Source organism: Carcharhinus amblyrhynchos, chromosome 7 (assembly GCF_965287045.1).
Source record: "Carcharhinus amblyrhynchos chromosome 7, sCarAmb.v2.hapA, whole genome shotgun sequence".
Taxonomy (NCBI): Eukaryota; Metazoa; Chordata; class Chondrichthyes; order Carcharhiniformes; family Carcharhinidae; genus Carcharhinus; species Carcharhinus amblyrhynchos.
Window position 1 is genome coordinate 93,867,826 of NC_137330.1, and position 18,312 is coordinate 93,886,137.

The 18,312-nt window shown below is 44.2% G+C and overlaps 1 protein-coding gene across 1 annotated transcript; it reads left to right on the forward strand.

Moving 5' to 3' along the window:
- Positions 1-7,259: 7,259 nt before the first annotated feature.
- On the forward strand, positions 7,260-16,391 carry LOC145345539 (SH3 domain-binding glutamic acid-rich-like protein 3). The gene is made up of 3 exons (XM_080193374.1): positions 7,260-7,412; positions 11,979-12,146; positions 16,051-16,391. The coding sequence occupies exons 1-3, from the start codon at positions 7,368-7,370 to the stop codon at positions 16,129-16,131; spliced, it is 294 nt and encodes a 97-aa protein (XP_080049500.1). The 5' UTR covers positions 7,260-7,367; the 3' UTR covers positions 16,132-16,391.
- Positions 16,392-18,312: the final 1,921 nt, after the last annotated feature.

The following is an 18,312-nucleotide window of genomic DNA, read 5'->3' on the forward strand; positions in this document are numbered from 1 at the left end:
ATCCTCAAAAAAATTCCAACATATTCATTGATTTTGATTTGCCAATCATAAATCCATGTTGACTATGCCCAATCAGACTATTATGATCCAAGTGTCTATTTATCACATCCTTTCTAACAGATTCCAGCATTTTCTCTTATTAAATATGAGGTGACATTTATTACCTTCCAATCCATTGGAAGTATTCCGGAATTTAGAGAATTTTGTAAATGTTCACCAATGCATCCATTATCTCCATAGTGTCCCAGCTAGAGACAGGGGCCAGGATTCTCCCAGTTCACTGCGCAGCTCAGGTAGTGCAATGGGCTGGAAACATCAGTGGGGGACCTTTAGTGGGACTCATGACTGGCATCCAGCCGATCGTGAGTCTGCCAGGCCCATTTTTCTGACGCACTCAGAAATCAGAGCAGGGCTAATTACTAATCTCAATCACAATTTCCATATGATTAGCAGGCCTGGGATGGTCATCTCTGGCTGCACTGGTGTCTCCCCTCATGCTAGGACAGGTTTCCACCAGTGGGGTTCTTAACTCCCCCCACCAACGGGAACAGGTATGCTCACCCTGTTGATGGGGACAGAGGCCACCTGGGAGGTTGGGAGCAGGGTGGTGATCCTTGGGAAATGTCAGCCACACACCCCGGCACTGCCCTTTGGGCATCCTGGCATTGGGCAGTGCAAAAGGGTGAGGCTAGAGGGGGCAGGCCTACTGGGGGGGAGGGGCACTGCACTCTCTGAAATGGAATCGGTGAGGGAGGAAGGGAGGGAGGGAGGGGGCGATCAGGGCTGGTCAGAGGAGGGGGAAATCAGTGGGGGGTTGGGACTGGCTCTGGAGGGGTCGGGACTGGCCTTGGGGAGTGTGATTGGGTCGGCCAGCAATCGAGGGGCTGGGGGTCATGAAGGTTGGCAACTGGGGGGAGGTTCATAGATAACATTGGGATGTCAGGAAGCAGGAGGCTGGCGATGGAGCGCATGTGTTTGGCATCAGTATTGATGCAGGAGAACGTTACAGGGCTGGAGAAAGAAGATGTCTCAAAGGGATGAAAGACAGAATCTATGCGACGACAACAAAAAAGAATCAATGACATAACTCGGTGCAGTCTACATGCCACCAAGCATTGGGAAAATGTAGGTGAACATACTTGCAAGAAATTACAGAGAGGTGCAAAAACTAAAGAGTAGTTATAATGGGGAACTGTAATTATCTGAACATTGACTGGGATAGTAATAGTGCAAAGGGCAGAGAGGGGCAAGAATTCTTCGAGTACGTTCTGGGAGGTCTTCAACAGCAGTATGGTTTCAGTCCAACAAGAGATGAGGTGCTGCTAGATCTGGTTCTTGGGAATGAGGTGGGCCAAGCGGATCGAGTGTCAATGGGAGAATATTTAGAGAGAGTGATCATAACGTTTAGAAAAGGACAAATACTAGTCCAGAGGAAGAAGAATTAAGCAGGAAAAAAGCAACATCAATGGGATAAGAATGGAGCTGACTTCAATAAACTGGAATACAAAGGTTGGCAGACAAAACTGTGACTGAACAATGGGCTGCCCTCGAAGAAGAAATAGTTCTGTCTCAATCATGGAGTATTTCCCTGAAGGGAAATGTTGAAAAGTCTAGAGCTTGGATGACAAAAGAGGTAGAGATTAAGATGAACGAGGGAAAGGGGCAGCATGATGGCATTATGGCTAGCACTGCTCCCTCACAGTGCCAGAGGCCCAGGTTCAATTCCAGCCTCAGGTCACTGACCGTGACATTCTCCCCGTGTCTGTGTGGGTTTCCTCCTACAGTCCAAAGATGTTTGATTAGCCATGCTAAGTTATCTTAGCATGGGAGATTAGCAGGGTAAATAAAGAGTGTTATGGGTTTAGGACCTGGGTGGGATTGTTTTCAGTACAGGCTTGATGGGTTCAATAGCCTCCTTCTGCGCTGTATGGGTTCTATGATCTAAACTTATAATAAATGTCAGGTCGATTAAAAAAAACCAAGAACTTGGCTTAATATGGAAGGTTCAGAGGGTAATTGAAAACATCAAATAACAGAAGCAAAGAGAAAGCATGAAAAGAGATTGGCAACAAATATAAAAAATAATCCAAATATTTTCTATCAGCATATAAATGATGAAAGAGTAATAAGAGGAAAAAACCCATTAGAGACAAAAAAGGAGATTTATTTAGGGAGGTGAGGGGAGAGGGGTGAGAGAGGAAAGCAAAAGGGAAGTTTTGAGAGGAAGTGGAGGGCAGGAGACATTAAGTAACAAAAGGTTTCATGTTGCAACTGCCAAAAATAATGGCAACAGCTACAGCACAGACACAGAAATTGTGTTCAGATAGGGTGTGAATGACCACTTAGCAACCATCTGAATGTAATGTGAAGCAAAGAAACATGTTAGGAGCAACACACCAAATTAAAAAAGAAAAAAAAACAGACGAAAGCAGAGGTTATGATTGTTGTATATCAGCCGGTCTAGCTGAGAAATGAATGCTGGTACATTGGAACATTCAAATAATAACTGGTTTATTATGTAGGTGGCACAGCGGTTAGTACTGCTGCCTCACAGCACCAGGGACCCAGGTTCAATTCCGGCCTCCAGTCATTGTCTATGTGGAGTTTGCTCTGGGTGCTCCGGTTTCCTCCCATACTCCAAACATGTATGGATTAGCTTGATTAGCCATGCTCAATTGACTCTAGTGTCATGGTAATAGCAGGGTAAATACATGGGGTTACAGGAATAGGATGTAGGTGGGATTGTGGTCAGTGCAGACTCGATGGTCCGAATGGCCTCCTTCTGCACTGTAGGGGTTTTATGATTCTATACACAACTGAACAATATACAGCTACTCATGACTACTTGTTCAACTGCTGGAGCCATAGACATTCTCCCGAAGATAATGTGATGCACTGATGTTTTCATTTTTCAGCAGGGTACAAGCTCTGTACCTCATGCCATATGTGCACTGGCTGACCCATCTTCCATAAAAACGTAGAGTTGTGGGGCCTTTTATGGACATATTCATGCTTCCCCTTTGATGTGCTCAAATGGTGGGTGAATCAACAACTCAAAGGGGATAGGATAATTATCTCCCAAATGGTGCATAGGTTTCTCTTCTGAGAAAACTGCCAGTCATCATGGGAGAGTTTGCAAGTTCACCATTAATTACAAGGTTCTGTTGTGCAATATGATGCCCAAAGGAGTGAGAGGATGGTGCCCATGACATCTGTAGAATGGTTGACTTTTTTGGCAAAGGTGGAATATAGATCTCCAATCCTTGAGTAGTAACAGCTTTATCTCAAAGTGGCTATTATAATAGATTGCAGTAGTATACACCATGCTGCATAATTCCCAAACCTCGTGGCTCTGGACTAGACCTCTGCTCTATTCAATATTTTGGAATTAAGACTCAGATGTCCTGTCATTTGGGAGCCAATGTTTCACACTTACAATCATAGGAAAGAAATGTATTAATTAGGATGTCAACCCCACATTCGCAAAACACCTAATGGGTGTAGGGCTGAATGCTAGCCCAAGGAATTATAATGAAACAAAACAAATTAAATGCTTGATGTCATGAAGTAATCTGTTTATAGGCTTTGTAATGGAATCATGCCAATAAAACAACAATAGATCACTTCACACATGTACACCATCTGCATATCACTGTACAAAGATAAATGAGGCATTATTGCACAAATATATGTCCACACATGAAAATCTCAGTTGAAATTATGTATTTTTCCCATTTTGCCTCTGTAAAAAAATGAGAAAGGGACAATCAACACCCAGGGGAGGCATTTGCACAGTGGAATTGTCACTAGACTAGTAATCCAGGGATGCAGAATAATCCAGGGACGCAGGGTATTGCAGACCCTGGGAAGAGGCAGCTGGAGCTAGGGGACAGAAAGGGAGAAACAGAGCCAGTTGCTATGTTGTGGGATAAAGGCAAAATATTGTGGATGCTGGAATCTGAAACAAAAACAGAAAATGCTGGAGAGACTCATACATAATGAATACATCTCTTTCCTATGATCGTAAGTCTGACAGCACTGCGGAGACAGAACAGACCAAGCATTTCGAATCGGGCTGAAGGGTTCTCCGGACTCCAAGTGTTGGCTCTATTCTCTCTCCACGGATGCTGTCAGACGTGCTGAGTTTCTCCAGCATTTTCTGTTTTTGCTACACTGCGGGGATGGACAGGTAATGTCCAGTTCTTGTATGGGGGAGCAGGCAAATTGCTGCGGCTGGTTGGCAAGACTGTGTACAACCCCAGAGAAACTCAGCCGGTGGGTAAACCCAAAGCTGAAGATTTATGGTATTAAAATGAAATCATAACATAATCAGGGAGGAATGAGAGAGAGGCAGTCTCGGTTCAGTAAAAGTGATTGCGTATGTCAGTCCACGTTCAATCGTTTTGATAGTTTTAGTTGGTAATGTGCGATTAGCAAGGAATCAAAGTTGCAGTAATCAATTCATTCGTAAGGAATCAGTATCACACCAGGCTGGAATTTTCCTGTCCTGCATTGCCATGGGAATTATAGCAGGTGGGGGGTGGACTATGCAAAGGTCCATTGTCCTCAGGCAAGAATTTCTGCCTTGGGACAAACACAGCCAGAAAATCCCACCCCAGGTGGCCTTACGTTCATTTGTCCTTAGCAAGTCAAGTGTGCCATGTAGTCTTAGACCAAAATATGATTGCATTTTATTGTTGGTTCACTTTTACTGAACCAAGAATTGTTTGACTACAAGCCAAATGTTGGAGTTACAATACCCACAGTTATACTTTGTGGCTTGATTACAAGACACATGTGAAATCACCTTTAATATAAATGTCAAAGCAATTGCTGCAGAGATTAGGCTCTGGGATGTTTCCACACTTATTATGTGGTTTTACTCTTAAAAGCATTTGACTTTCTGTGGGACCAGATCATCCCGATGGTGGGTGGGCCCATAAAATCAGGCCCCTATTGTGTGAAGTAAAATAGCTTTGGATCTCAAATTGTGGGTCTCTGTCTTAAATTGTCCTAGCTTTTTAATTTAAAGTGTATAAAAATAAACAGTCACTTCAACATATGTAACATTTCTACTGCATTTTGTGTTTTTTTGGAATCAGTTCCTCTAATCTGTGTGGTAGTTTTGGCAAATTTTATTTCTTGTGGAAAGGGGAATTTGTAATGGGGAACGAACTAACTAACCAACTAAATGCATACTTTGGTTCTGCCTTCACAAAAGAGGGCATGTGCGTTGATGGGGATGTTGCGTTTATTTCGGAGGCGTTTAGAGTGTCCTTGTAGCAATTCCTCTGCCCTCCTAGTGATCACTTGCCATTGCAGAGCTCGGAGCAGAGCACTTGTTTTGGGGCTCTTGTGTCGGGCATGTGGACAATGTGGCCTGCCCATTGCAGCTGGTGAAGTGTGACCAGTGCTCAATGCTGGGGATATTGGCCTGAGAGAGGACACTCATGTTGGCACGCCTGTCCTGCCAGTGGATTTGCAGGATTTTGTAGAGGCAATGTTGCTGATATCTCTCTAGGGATTTGAGGTGTCTGCTGTATGTTGTCCATGTTTCCGGTGCATATGGAGACCATGGCTGCTCTGTAGACAATGGGCTTGGTGCTCGAACATTCTGTTCCTCAGGCATCCAAAGACTTCACTGATGCACTGGAGTTGACGTTGGATTTCATAGTCGATGCGTGTTCATATTGAGAGGAGGCTCCAAGGTATAGGAAATTATCAACATTGTCCTGGGACTCACCATAGATCTTCATGTTTGGGTGGGCAGTTTTGTGTGGCATAAGTGGGCTGGTAAAAAACCCTTATTTTCTGGATATTTAGTCTGAGGCCTTGGTGAATACGTCAATGATTGTTCATAGCTCGGACTCTGAGTCTGCGTGCACTCACAGGCTTCGTCAGCAGCTCAACGACTGAAGTTGGGGGTGGGGGGAGTCATGGTACAGGCCTGGAGAAGTCAGAGGCTGAACAGTTTCCCTCTTGTCCGGTAGGTTAGCTCCTCTCCAGTGGGGATCTTCAAGGTGATAGGGCAGAGTGTTGCTGTGAGGAGGATGAAGAAGAACTTTGGTGAGATCATGCAGCCGTGTTTGACCCCAGTTTGCATTTGTATTGTGTCTGTGGTGGTTCGCTTGCTGAAGATCACAGCTTGGATGTCATACTGGAGCAGGCGGAGAATGGTAATGATGAACTTGAAGAGGATGTTCCACAATCCCTCATGGTTAACAGAGTCAAAGGCCTTTGTGAGATTGAAGAAGGCTATGAACAGGGGTTGATGCTGCTCCTGGCACTTTTTAAACAGCCACAGCCTTGTGTACCATCTCCACAATGCTCTGCAGGAATTCACTGAGGTTCCTTCGGCAGCACTTTCCAAACCCACAACTATTACCACCCTGACTTGGAAATATATTGCCGGGGACAAAAAAAATCCTGGAATTCTCTCCCTAACAGCACTGTGGATGTACCTATGCCACATGCACTGCAGCGGTTCAAGAAGGCAGCTCACCACCACCTTCTGAAGAAATGGGCAATAAATGCCGGCCTACACAGCGATACTCACATCCCATAAATTAATCTTAAAAAGTCTGAAAATTGAGATTAGAGTGAACCCCCTCCCCCCAGATCAGCAGCTGCCATCCTGTTCCAAGTCAGATTGGCTGGGAAATGCTGGTGCCTAGAGGTGACTGCTCAGAAACTGGGACAGTCCCTATTCGATTTCCGATGAGTCCAGTAGAATTGCTAGTTCATTGATCCCTTCCAGTAAAATGCAGCTAGTCCCACACTAGTTCAGGCTTGAACTGCACCGAACTGTTCATTCCCTTCTGGCAGACATTGAATAAGCAGGCGGCTGTGAAGTTGAGGCGAGTCGATGAGATTGAGGACTGCGAAGGGCCAGTGGGGCATTTATTCCTGGAATCATTCAATGAGCTATTGTTTCCAGGATGTCAGTGCACGAAGACAGAAGCAATGTTGCTGGTTTTAAAGTTTGCCGTGAGACAATGTGCATTGTGCAACAAAACTGATACATTTATAGCCCCAGACTATATTTGGAGAATGCTGGTCTTGGAATAAAAGCTGAATCTGGCTTCTTTTCTTAAAAAAAAAGTTTTAAAAATCCACGCATCTGTATTCTGAATTCTTCCGCAAGGATTTGGTTCACTGAAGCTTGCTCAATACCAGCGTCAATTTTACGCTGTATTCGTTACCCCCTCCCTCTATTCTCAACAATGCAAATGATTTGCTCACGTTGTTTAAAAGCAGGAAGAAGGGCGAGGCTGCAGCACTGTGCCAAAGTGACGAGGCAATAAACTGCAGCAAACTTTTTCACTCGCTTGGGTCTGCTTCAGTTGAACTAATTTGTGTTCGTTATCATGAGTGTCATTGTTTACTACACCAGCATCACTGCGACAGCTGAGGTATTTATTGAATTGTATATTTAACTACTTTGCATAACTTTTTTACTGCAATGTATCTGTGTCATTGTGTGGGTTCATTTGTTCGGTGTCTTTCTGAAACATTCTCATTACTGACAAGACACAAATTATTTGATAAGGGAAAAACAGGTTCGCGGGAAATGAAGAACAGGGCGGAATATCGTGTCGGATTCTCCTGGCTGCGCTCGCCCCAAAACCGGAGAATCCTGCCCTAGGTCGTACAGTCGTAGGGGTTTACAGCATGGAAACGTACCCTTCGGCCCAACTTGTCCATACCACCCTTTTATTTCAAATCCCTAAGCTAATCCCAATCATCCGCATTTGGCCCATATCCCTCTCTACTCCTCGTACCCATGTAACTATCTAAATGCTTTTTAAAAGATAAAATTGTACCTGCCGCTACCATTACCTCTGGCAGCTTGTTCCAGACTCTCACCACCCTCTGTGTGAAAAAATTGGTAGTTCTGATTTAAAATCCTGGCAGATGAGAAATAGAAGTTCAACTCATCAATAAAAGTCACAAGTGTCAAAATATTGCAACAATTATCATCTTTGGCACGCCCAGAACACGAAGCATTCAATTATTAATCTCAATAAGCAAATTTTTTACACATGAAAGGAATTTCACACTTGCACCTCCCCATCGACACCTCATTTCCCCTCTCACTGCCCTGTCACAACCTTCCCAGTTTCAATGTCCCTCTCAGTGTCCTCTTTCCTCTCCCACTTTCTCCCCTCCACACTCCCTTCTCAGTACCGCCCTCCCTCCCCACCGGCCTCACCTGCCAGCAGGAATTCGGTCTGTTTTCAGTTTCTTAGTCCCTAAATTTCCTCGCTAAGTATGTCTGTCTCTTGATCTGTCTCTCTCACTTCCTTAAACCCTCCCTCTTTAGACAAGCTTCTGGTTACATGTGCAACTGTCTTTGGCATGCTGCCTGATTATGCTTCTGCCAAGTGCCTTGGAACATTTTCCTGTGTTAAACCACTTTCCTTAGTCAGTAAACTGAACAGTCGGGGTGGTACGGTGGCACATTGGTTAACGCTGCTGCCTCACAGCTCCAGGGACCCGGGTTCAATTCCAGCCTCGGGTCACTGTCTGAGTTTGCACATTCTCCCTGTGTCTGCGTTGGTTTCCTCCCACAAACCAAAGATGTGTGGATTAGGTTGATTGGCCAAGCTAAATTGCCCCTTAGTATCAAGGGAATAGCAGGATAAATATGTGGAGTTATGGGAATAGGGCCTGGGTGGAATTGTGGTTGGTGCAGATTTAATGGGCTGAATGGCCTCTTTCTGCACTGTAGGGATTCTATGATTCTATTTTATGAACATGAGGAAAATAAAAGAGACATCAATAAAGTGGTTATGTATGAAGAGGACTAAAGCAACCTTAAGAAATGGAATTATCATACACTAATTACTGATTGTATATTTTCTCCCAAAAATTATTTGTTAATGAGATATTAAGCCAATTACTTATTGATTGATCAGTTTGGCAATTGAATTTGCTTGGCACTGCACCACACCGTGGCACAGTGGTTAGCACTGCTGCCTCACAGCACCAAGGACTTGAGACCAATTCCAGCCTTGGGTCACAGTCTGTGGGGGTTTGCACGTTATCCCTTTGCGTGGGTTTCCTCCAAGTGCTCCGGTTTTCTCCTACACTCCAAAGAAGTGTGGATTAAGTCGATTGGCCATACTAAATTGGCCCTAGTGTCAGGGGATTAGCAGGGTAAATATGTAGAGTTATGGAAATGGGACCTGGGTGAGTTTGTGGTCGGTGCAGATTCAATGGGCTGAATGGCCTCCTTCTACACTGTAGGGATTCTATAAATTTGACTGTAGGTGGGAAATGTAGCTCTTCAAACCGATTCTACCATTCAATGGCTAATCTGTGACTCAATGAATGGGTTTTTATGGCCTCGCCCGTCCTGAAACTGTAAAATCTCGCTGAGGTCAATGGACCTTTTCGTTGTCCATCCCTCGCCCACTCTGATTCCCATGGCAGGTGGGGGGGTAAAATTCCAGCCCATGCCTTTAGGTTAACAAAAAGCCTCCAATCTCAGATTTTAAATGAACTAATGCATGAATTGTCATTTGCAGAAGAGAACTCCAAGCTTTTACAACTCTTAAGTGTGTAAAAAATGTTTCCAAACCTTACTCCTGAAATGCCTGGCTCTAAGGTTTAGATGGTGCTCCCTTGTCCTAGGGGTCAGAAATTGTTTTCATCTCCCCCATCTGTTTCACTTAGTATTTTGAAAAGTTTGGTCAAATTACCTTTTAACTGTCCAGTATATAACTGTCCCAGTATATAAATTGCATCACCTTTATTCAATTCTTGGAGACACGGGCTAGAATTCTCTGGTTCTGCCCTAGTGAATGGAGATTTGGCTAAATGCCAAATTCTCCATTCTCGCTGGCAGCGTACAACATTAGGGAATTCTAGCTGAGGTTCTTATTCTATTAAATCTGTGCTGTACACTTTCCAAGTCCAAAACGTCCTTCCTAAGGTGGGGTGCCTGGAACTGAACAAAGTACCCCAGCTGCAGTCTAATCATGGCCTTTGCACATCTGTAGTACAACTTTTATCCCCTTGTCTTCTGGCCCTCGAGATATAAAGGCTAACATTCCATTAGAATTTCTGCTGATTTTCTTTACCTGTGGCATTGAAATCCTCAATCTGGATAATGACTACTTGGAGTTCCTCAGGTTGGTGTCTTAGGCCCAACCATCTTCATCAATGACCTCCCTTCCACCATAAGGTCAAAGGTGGGGATGTTCGCCGATGACTGCACAATGTTTATCACCATTTGGGACTCCTCAGGTACAGAAGCAGTCCGTGTATAACTGCAATAAGACCTCAACAATATCCTGGCTTGGGCTGATGAGTGGCAAGTAACATTTGCACCATACAAGTGTTAGGCAATGACCATCTCCAGCCATACAGGATCTAATCATCTCCCCTTGACATCCAATGACATTATTATCACTGAATCCCCATTATCAACATACCATTGACCAGAAGCTGAACTGGATTAGCCATATAAATACTGTGGCTACCAGAGCAGGTCAAAGGCTAGGAATCCTGTGGCATGTAACTCACCTCCTGACTCCCAAAAACTTGTCCATCATCCACAAGGCGCATCACAGAAGTGTATTGGAGTACTCTCCTTTTGCCTGGATGAGCAACTCCAACAACATTCAAGAGGCACGACACCATTCAGGACAAATGGTCGGCAAGCCAGCATGCTCTTACCTGCCTCATAACCATCCCCCTCCTGGCAGCCTGTTACACCCTCCCAACCTGGCGGTCCCTATCCTCCTGCACCCCTCCCCCCACCCCCTCGGGCCCGGCAGCCTCTTACCAGAACACATACTAGCAGTCTCTTCACCCCCAACTCGGCAGCCTCTATCTTCCCTCCCCTTGCAATCCCACGACCCTCCCACGTTCTTGGGCCTGGCAGCCTCTTGCCCCCCCACCACACCTCGTCAGCCGCCTCTCCCACTCCCTCCCGCATCTGGCAACCTCTTTGACTTTTCTCCCCACCCTGAAAACCTCCCTCCATTCTCAACAGATTCACCACTGCTATCACACCAAAAGGCCTTGGGCTGAAGAAAGTTGCCCCTCCAATCAGAGACTGGTTCTTTCCCACATTTGCTGCTGATTGGCTCACAATAGCAAGCATAGCAGAGAAATGGCCATTGATTGGAGGAGCAGTTCTTTGAATAATCTTCAAAGTCACTGAGCAATATTTTGAACACAGGTCCAGTGGCCAAAAAGAGAGGCCTTGGCCAGGTTGGGGGGGTGCGGGGTGGGGTTCAGGTTGTGGCCTGTAGGCTGAGTGTTGGAAAAGCATGATTGTGAAGGGCAAGGGCAGCAGGCACATGGGGACCGTACTACCTGGAAGTTGACCTCCAACTCACTCACCATCACTGACTTGGAAATATGTCACTGTTGCTTCATTGTCATTGGGCCAAATTTCTAGAATTCCTTCCCTAACAGCACTATAGGTGTACTGACATAATCAGGACTGTAGCGGTTCAAGATGGCAGGTCAACACCACCTTCTCAAAGGCATATAGCTATGTGCAATAAATGCTGGCCTAGCCAGTGAGGTCCACATCCATGAATGAGTAAAAAAATGTACCTGGAAACCAAGTCATCTCAGAATCCATCAAAAGTCGATTTCGACCTCAGCTAAGAAGCAGAATGATCTTTGTTTGTGGAGCCCCAAGCCTTTTTGAGCCTCCACTGTATCTAGCATTTCGAAATTACTCTCTTCTGTTCTTTTCTGGATGATCTCGTATTTGGTTACAATCTATTTGCCACAGTTTTGCCAATGCATTTAAATCTATTGATATCACTCTCATCTACAATGTTTACAATAATGCTCTTCTTTGTGTGGTTCTCCTGTCATATAAGTTGTAAATAAATAGTGGATAATCTGGATTCAAAATGGTCACGATGGTCTGAAGTCTTTTATAATTCTGCCTCTAAAGTGACCAATTATTGTTTATGTAATTATATATTTTTTTAAAAAATGTGTTATAGCTGGAAAGGCAGCAGAACGGCATCAAGGACATGTTGGAGGCATTGAAAATACCTCACAAATTAATGGATCTATCTCAAGATGAAACTTTGTTAGGAGAAATGAGAAAGAAGACTGGGAATCCCAAAGCATTGCCGCCACAAGTGTTTTATGGTGACCAGTATTGTGGGGTAAGTTGGAACTCACTTTGACTTAGATGAATTAAAGAAACAATCTCTCTCTTAATATCCTGCTGTTTGACAGATTAAATATACGCAACACATCCATCTCAATCAAAAGGGTATTTTGTTTCAGAGTTGCCAGTCATCTATCATCAGAAACAGTTTTTGTTTATCATTCAACAGTAGGTGACTCCTATTCTTCTTCCCTTTGGAGGACAAAGCTGGACATAATTTTTAAGCTCGATAATCTACCAGCTAGCAGGCATGTTGATGGGGGAAATGCCTGTTAATTGTATAAAATTAAACTTTCTAAACTAGCCAAGCCAAAGATGAAAAAGAATGCTACCTCAAGGACCATTGGAGAACCAGAGGCAGCACAGTGGCACAGTGATTAGCCCTGATGCCTCACAGCTCCACGGACCTGGGTTTATTTTGGCCTTGGGTCATTGTCTATGTGGAGTTTGCATGTTCTCCCCATGTCTGTGTGGCTTTCCTCCAGGTGCTCTGGTTTCCTCCCACAATCTAAAGATGTGCGGTTAGGTTGACTGGCCATGCTAAATTGGGATCATGGCAACATTCTCGTGATCTGTTCAAGGGAAATCCTCACTAAGGGAACAGATGAATGTCTGCCTTGTGTACCACCAGGTGTAGGAAGGGGATTAGCAGGGTAAACGTATGGGGTTACAGGAATAGGGCCTGAGTGGGATTGTGATTGGTGCAGACTCAATGGGCCAAATGGCCTTCTTCTTCAGGGATTCTATGACTCCTCCGGGTACTCCGCTTTCCTCTCACAATAATCCAAAGATGTGCAAGTTAGGTGAAATTGCACTGCGAAATTAAAAAAAACTCAAAGAACCAGCAACATTGCAAATCAGGGATCAAGAAGCAGGCTCAATACTTGCCTGTTTACTTAACAGTTTATTCTCACAGGAAAAAGACAATGTTGTCAAGGAGAATACTGAGATACAGGCTATTAGACTAGATGGGATTGGGGTTCATTACGAGGAGGTGTTAACAATTCTGGAAAGTATAAAAATAGATAAGTCCCCTGGGGTGGATGGGATTTACCCTAGGATTCTCTGGGAGGCTAGGGAGGAGATTGTAGAGCCTTTGGCTTTGATCTTTAGGTCATTATTGTCTACAGGAATAGTACCAGAAGAGTGGAGGATAGCAAATGTTGTCCCCTTGTTCAAGAAGGGGAGTAGAGACAACCCTGGTAATTATAGACCAGTGAGCCTTACTCCTGCTGTGGGCAAAGTTTTGGAAAGGATCATAAGAGATAGGATTTATAATCATCTATAATTTGATTAGGGGTAGTCAGCACGGTTTTGTGAAGGATAGGTCATGCCTCACAAATCTTATTGAGTTCTTTGAGAAAGTGACCAAAGACGTGGACGAGGATAAAGCAGTTGATGTGGTGTATATGGATTTCAGTAAAGCGTTTGTAAAGTTCCCTACAGTAAGCTATTGCAGAAGATACAGAGGCATGGGATTGAGGGTGATTTAGTGGTTTGGAACAGAAATTGACTAGCTGTAAGAAGACAGAAGGTGACGGTTGATGGGAAATGTTCATCCTGGAGTTCAGTTACTAGTGGTGTACTGCAAGGATCTGTTTTGGGGCCACTGCTGTTTGTTATTTTTATAAATTACCTGGATAATGGCATAGAAGGATGGGTTAATAACTTTGCAGATGACACTAAAGTTGATGGGGTTATGGACAGTGAAGAAGGATGTTGTAGGTTACAGGGGGAGATAGATAAGCTGCAGAGCTGGGCTGAGAGTTGGCAAATGGAATTTAATGTGGAGAAGTGTGAAGTGATTTACTTTGGAAGGAGTAACAGGAATACAGAGTACTGGGCTAATGATAAGTTACTTGGTAGTGTGGATGAGCAGAGAGATCTTGGTGTCCATGTGTATAGATCCCTCAAAGTTGGCAACTAGGTTGAGAGGATTGTTAAGCGGGCGTACGGTGTGTTAGCTTTTATTGGTAGAGGGATTGAGTTTCTGAGCCATGAGGTCATGTTGCAGCTGTACAAATTTCTGGTGCAGCCGCACTTGGAGTATTGCTGTGGTCGCCGCATTATCGGAAGGATGTGGAAGCATTGGAAAGGGTGCAGAGGAGATTTACCAGGATGTTGCCCGGTATGGTGGGAAGGTCTTATGAGGAAAGGCTGAGGGACTTGAGGCTGCTTTCGTTAGGAAGAAGAAGAAGGTTAAGAGATGACTTAATAGAGGCACATAAGATGATCAGAGGTTTAGATAGGTTGGTCAGTGAGAGCCTTTTTCCTCGTGTGGAGATGGCTAGCACAAGGGAACATAGCTTTAAATTGAGGAGTGATAGATATAGGTCAGGTGTCAGAGGTAGGTTCTTTACTCAGAGAATAGTAAGAATGCCCTGCCTGCAACAGTAGTGGACTCGCCAACATTAAGGGCATTTAAATGGTCATTGGATAAACATATGGATGATATTGGAATAGTATAGGCTAGATGGGCTTTAGACTGGTTTCACAGGTCAGCGCAACATCGAGGGCCGAAGGGCCTGTACGGTGTTGTAATGTTCTATATTCTATAAATTGCCCCTTAGTGTCTCAATATGCGTAAGTTAGATGGATTAGCCATGGTAGATGTGTGGAGTAATGGGAATAGGGCTGGGGAGAGAACCTGGACAAGATACTCTGTCAGAAAGTCGGTGCAAATGGCCTCTTCTGCACTGTAAGGATTCAATGATTCTATGAAAACTTGAATGCTACATATTATAGATGGAAATTAGCCAGCAATGCTGATCAAAAGGAGTGACCCCTGTTGGAGTTGTTTGCTTCTCTTCCTACACCTAACGGTGCACAAGTCAGACTTTCATCTGTTCCCTTAGCGAGGACTTTCCTTGAACAGATCATGGGAATGTTGCCAGAATCCTAAAGCTTGAGGGCCAACACTTCACATCAAGCATGGCTGATCAGGAATCCCGCTCAGCATCTGCATCCGCAGTCATTTGTTTTTACCTCTCCCGCTGTTACTGCCTGGTGTTCCAACTGGTGTTTGTTGGAACAATTTCACAGGTTGACAGTCAACCTGTTGGCTACATTATGAACATACCTTCCTTGACCATCAAGTCCTCCCTGTGTTGGAATGCCGCTGAGTAAATGTTTGAGAACAAGAAAAGGCATGCATTGAGTAAGCATAATTCATGACCACCAGACATGTCAAAGTACTTTACAGCCAATGAAATACATTTTGAATCCCTGCTGTAATGTACAAAATAGAGTCGTGAAAGCCAGAATCTTCTCGCCAAAGTGAATGGATGTTTTGAATGACTCGCTGCATTTTCCAGTCCCGCTGCCACCACAACGGGGCTGGAAAATTGCACTCTAAAAATTGTATTTAGTAAATGTTCACAAACAGCAATGGGTAATGAACAGATAACCCGTGTTATTTTATTTGTGGTGTTTATTGAGGGATAAATATTGACCTGGACATGAGGAATAACTGCTCTCTTTCACACTAGTGCCATAGAACTTTTTTCCATCTATACAAGCAGGCAGGTGGAGACTTGGTTTAACATCTGTACAATGCTCCCCCAGGACTGCACTGTAGGTTTGATCTTTGTGTTCAAGCCCTGGATCTTGGATCCTGGACCCTGTGACTCAAAGACAGATGTGCTTCCAACTGAGCCCTAGCTGAAATGTTGCGTGAGGACAGCACTGTGATTATCCCTTTGAGTAATATTCCTGCCCTCAGTCACCCAGCATTTCTTGGGTGAGTCAGTAACATGTCCGGACGTGCTGACAATGTGGATATTGTAGATCCGTGTGAAGTAAGGAAGGATGCCAGACACCAGGCAGAAGGAAAGGAAAGAATATGGGGAAGAAAATGGTGAGCATCAGTTAAAATGTTGACATTTTGAAATTATTTCCAGGATTATGCTGCCTTTGCCAATGCCATGGAATATGAGAAGGTGGAAGAATTCTTCAAGGCACAATGCCAGCAAAAGCAATAATCGACAGAATGCAAGATGGACGCAGACCTAATGTATTAATCCCTGCACATGCAGGCTTTTTAAACCAAGATTATTATTGTTTAGTAATGCCTAATTTTTCAGAGGAACTAATCATATCAAAAGTAAAATCATCCTGCTCAAATTTGTGTTTATTCTGTTGTAAGTTTCCTGATAATATTCCTTACTGTGCAGAAATGCATCATTTGAAGAGTTTACTAATGTATAAAACCCAACTGAAAATAAATTTTGTTTCAGTCTTCTCTTTTTCTCAATTTTATTTATAATATTACTTGATTATTACACTAGAGGATAACTGGCGTGTGAAAAAGGAAAAGGATTACGCTGGTGCAGCTGGAGACATTTTTCTGAAGTTGGGGATTTGATATATTGGGTATCTTTTCCCTTGCTACCAAAAAGCGAGAGAAAACTTTGTAAATCTTTATCTTTGACCAGTTTAATAAAAGCCACATCCTGAGGTAGCAGCTTTCTTTATGGAAAGTACTGTTCTGGTTGCCACACTAAAGGAAGGAAGTGGTTGCACTAGAGAAGATACAGAGGAGATTCATCAGTATGTTGCCTGGGCTGGAGCGTTTCAGCTATCAAGAGAGGCTAGATAGGCTGGGGTTAGAAATCATAGAAACCCTACAGTACAGAAAGAGACCATTCGGCCCATCGAGTCTGCACCAACCACAATCCCACCCAGGCCCTATCCTTATATGCCAACATATTTACCCACTAATCCCTCTAACCTATGCATCTCAGGACACTAAGGGACAATTTTAGCATGGCCAATCAACCTAACCTGCACATCTTTGGACTGTGGGAGGAAACCACCCGGAGCACCCGGAGAAAATCCACGCAGACACGAGGAAAATGTGCAAACTCCACACAGACAGTGACCCAAGCCGGGAATTGAACCCAGGTCCCTGGAGCTTTGAAGCAGCAGTGCTAACACTGTGGAACCACGCCACCCATTTCCTCCCGTTTTCTTGGAGCAGAGAAGGTTGAGGGGGGACCTGATTGAGGTGTATAACATTATGAGGGGCATTGATTGGGTGGATAGGAAGGAACTTTTCCCCTTAGCAGAGCGGTCAATAATCAGGGGGCATAAATTTAAGGGACAGGAGGTTTAAAAGAGATGTGAGGAAAATGTTCTCACCCAGAGGATGGTGGGAATCTGGGACTCACTGCCTGAAAGAGTGATAGAGGTGAGACAACATTTAAGAAGCATTTAGATGAGCACTTGAAATACCATAGCGTACAAGGCTACAGACCAAGAGGAAGGGATTAGAATCGATAGCTGCTTGATTGCCAGTATGGGCACGATGGGCCAAAGGGCCTCTTTCTGTGCAGTAAAACTCTACTGCCGGAATTCTATCGTCCCGCCCACCACAGAATCAGAGTGGGCAAGGAGGGGGCAATGGAAATGTCTGTTGACCTCAGGTAGAATTATCCAGTCTTGGGTCAGGTGAGGCCGTAAAATCCCATCCATTAATTCTATCTATGACTCTATGACAAATGAGAAATACCCGCATCACGGTTTTTGTTGTCCATGACTGAGAGCTAAGCATATAGTTCCTAGTCTTGATTTGTTTCTTTCTGTTTAAGTTCAGTTCAGCGTAGCCTAGAAATGATGTCAATCTGGGAATAAACAAAGTGCAAAAGCAAAATGCTGTGGATGCTGGAATCTGAAACAAAGGCAGAAAATGCTGGAAAATCTCAGCAGGTCTGACAGATCTGTGGAGAGAGAGTAGAGCCAATGTTTCAAGTCTGGATGACCCTTTAAGACATCTGAAGACAACGAAAGTAGGACAAGATTTATACAATGGTTGGGTCGGTGAGGGGGGGGAACTGTAATTGTAAATAAGAACATAAGAACATAAGAAATAGGAGCAGGAGTAGGCCATCTAGCCCTTCGAGCCTGCCCCGCCATTCAATAAGATCATGGCTGATCTGTCGTGGCTCAGTTCCACATTCCCGCCCTCTCCCCATAACCTTAATCCCCTCTCTTATCAAAAACCCATCAACCCGCGTCTTAAAAATATTTAGCGAGGCAGCCTCCACCACTTCAACGGGCAGAGAATTCCAGCGATTCACCACCCTTTGAGTGAAGAAGTTCCTCCTCAACCCCGTTCTAAACCACCCCCCTTTTATCTTGAGGCTGTGCCCCCTAGTCCTACT

Bases quoted from the DNA above. Each gene is read 5' to 3' on its own strand.
- LOC145345539 (XM_080193374.1), top strand. From the start codon at position 7,368: ATGAGTGTCATTGTTTACTACACCAGCATCACTGCGACAGCTGAG. The intron at 7,413-11,978 runs GTATTTATTGAA...AATGTGTTATAG, and splicing joins GCATCACTGCGACAGCTGAG to CTGGAAAGGCAGCAGAACGG. The intron at 12,147-16,050 runs GTAAGTTGGAAC...AATTATTTCCAG, and splicing joins ATGGTGACCAGTATTGTGGG to GATTATGCTGCCTTTGCCAA.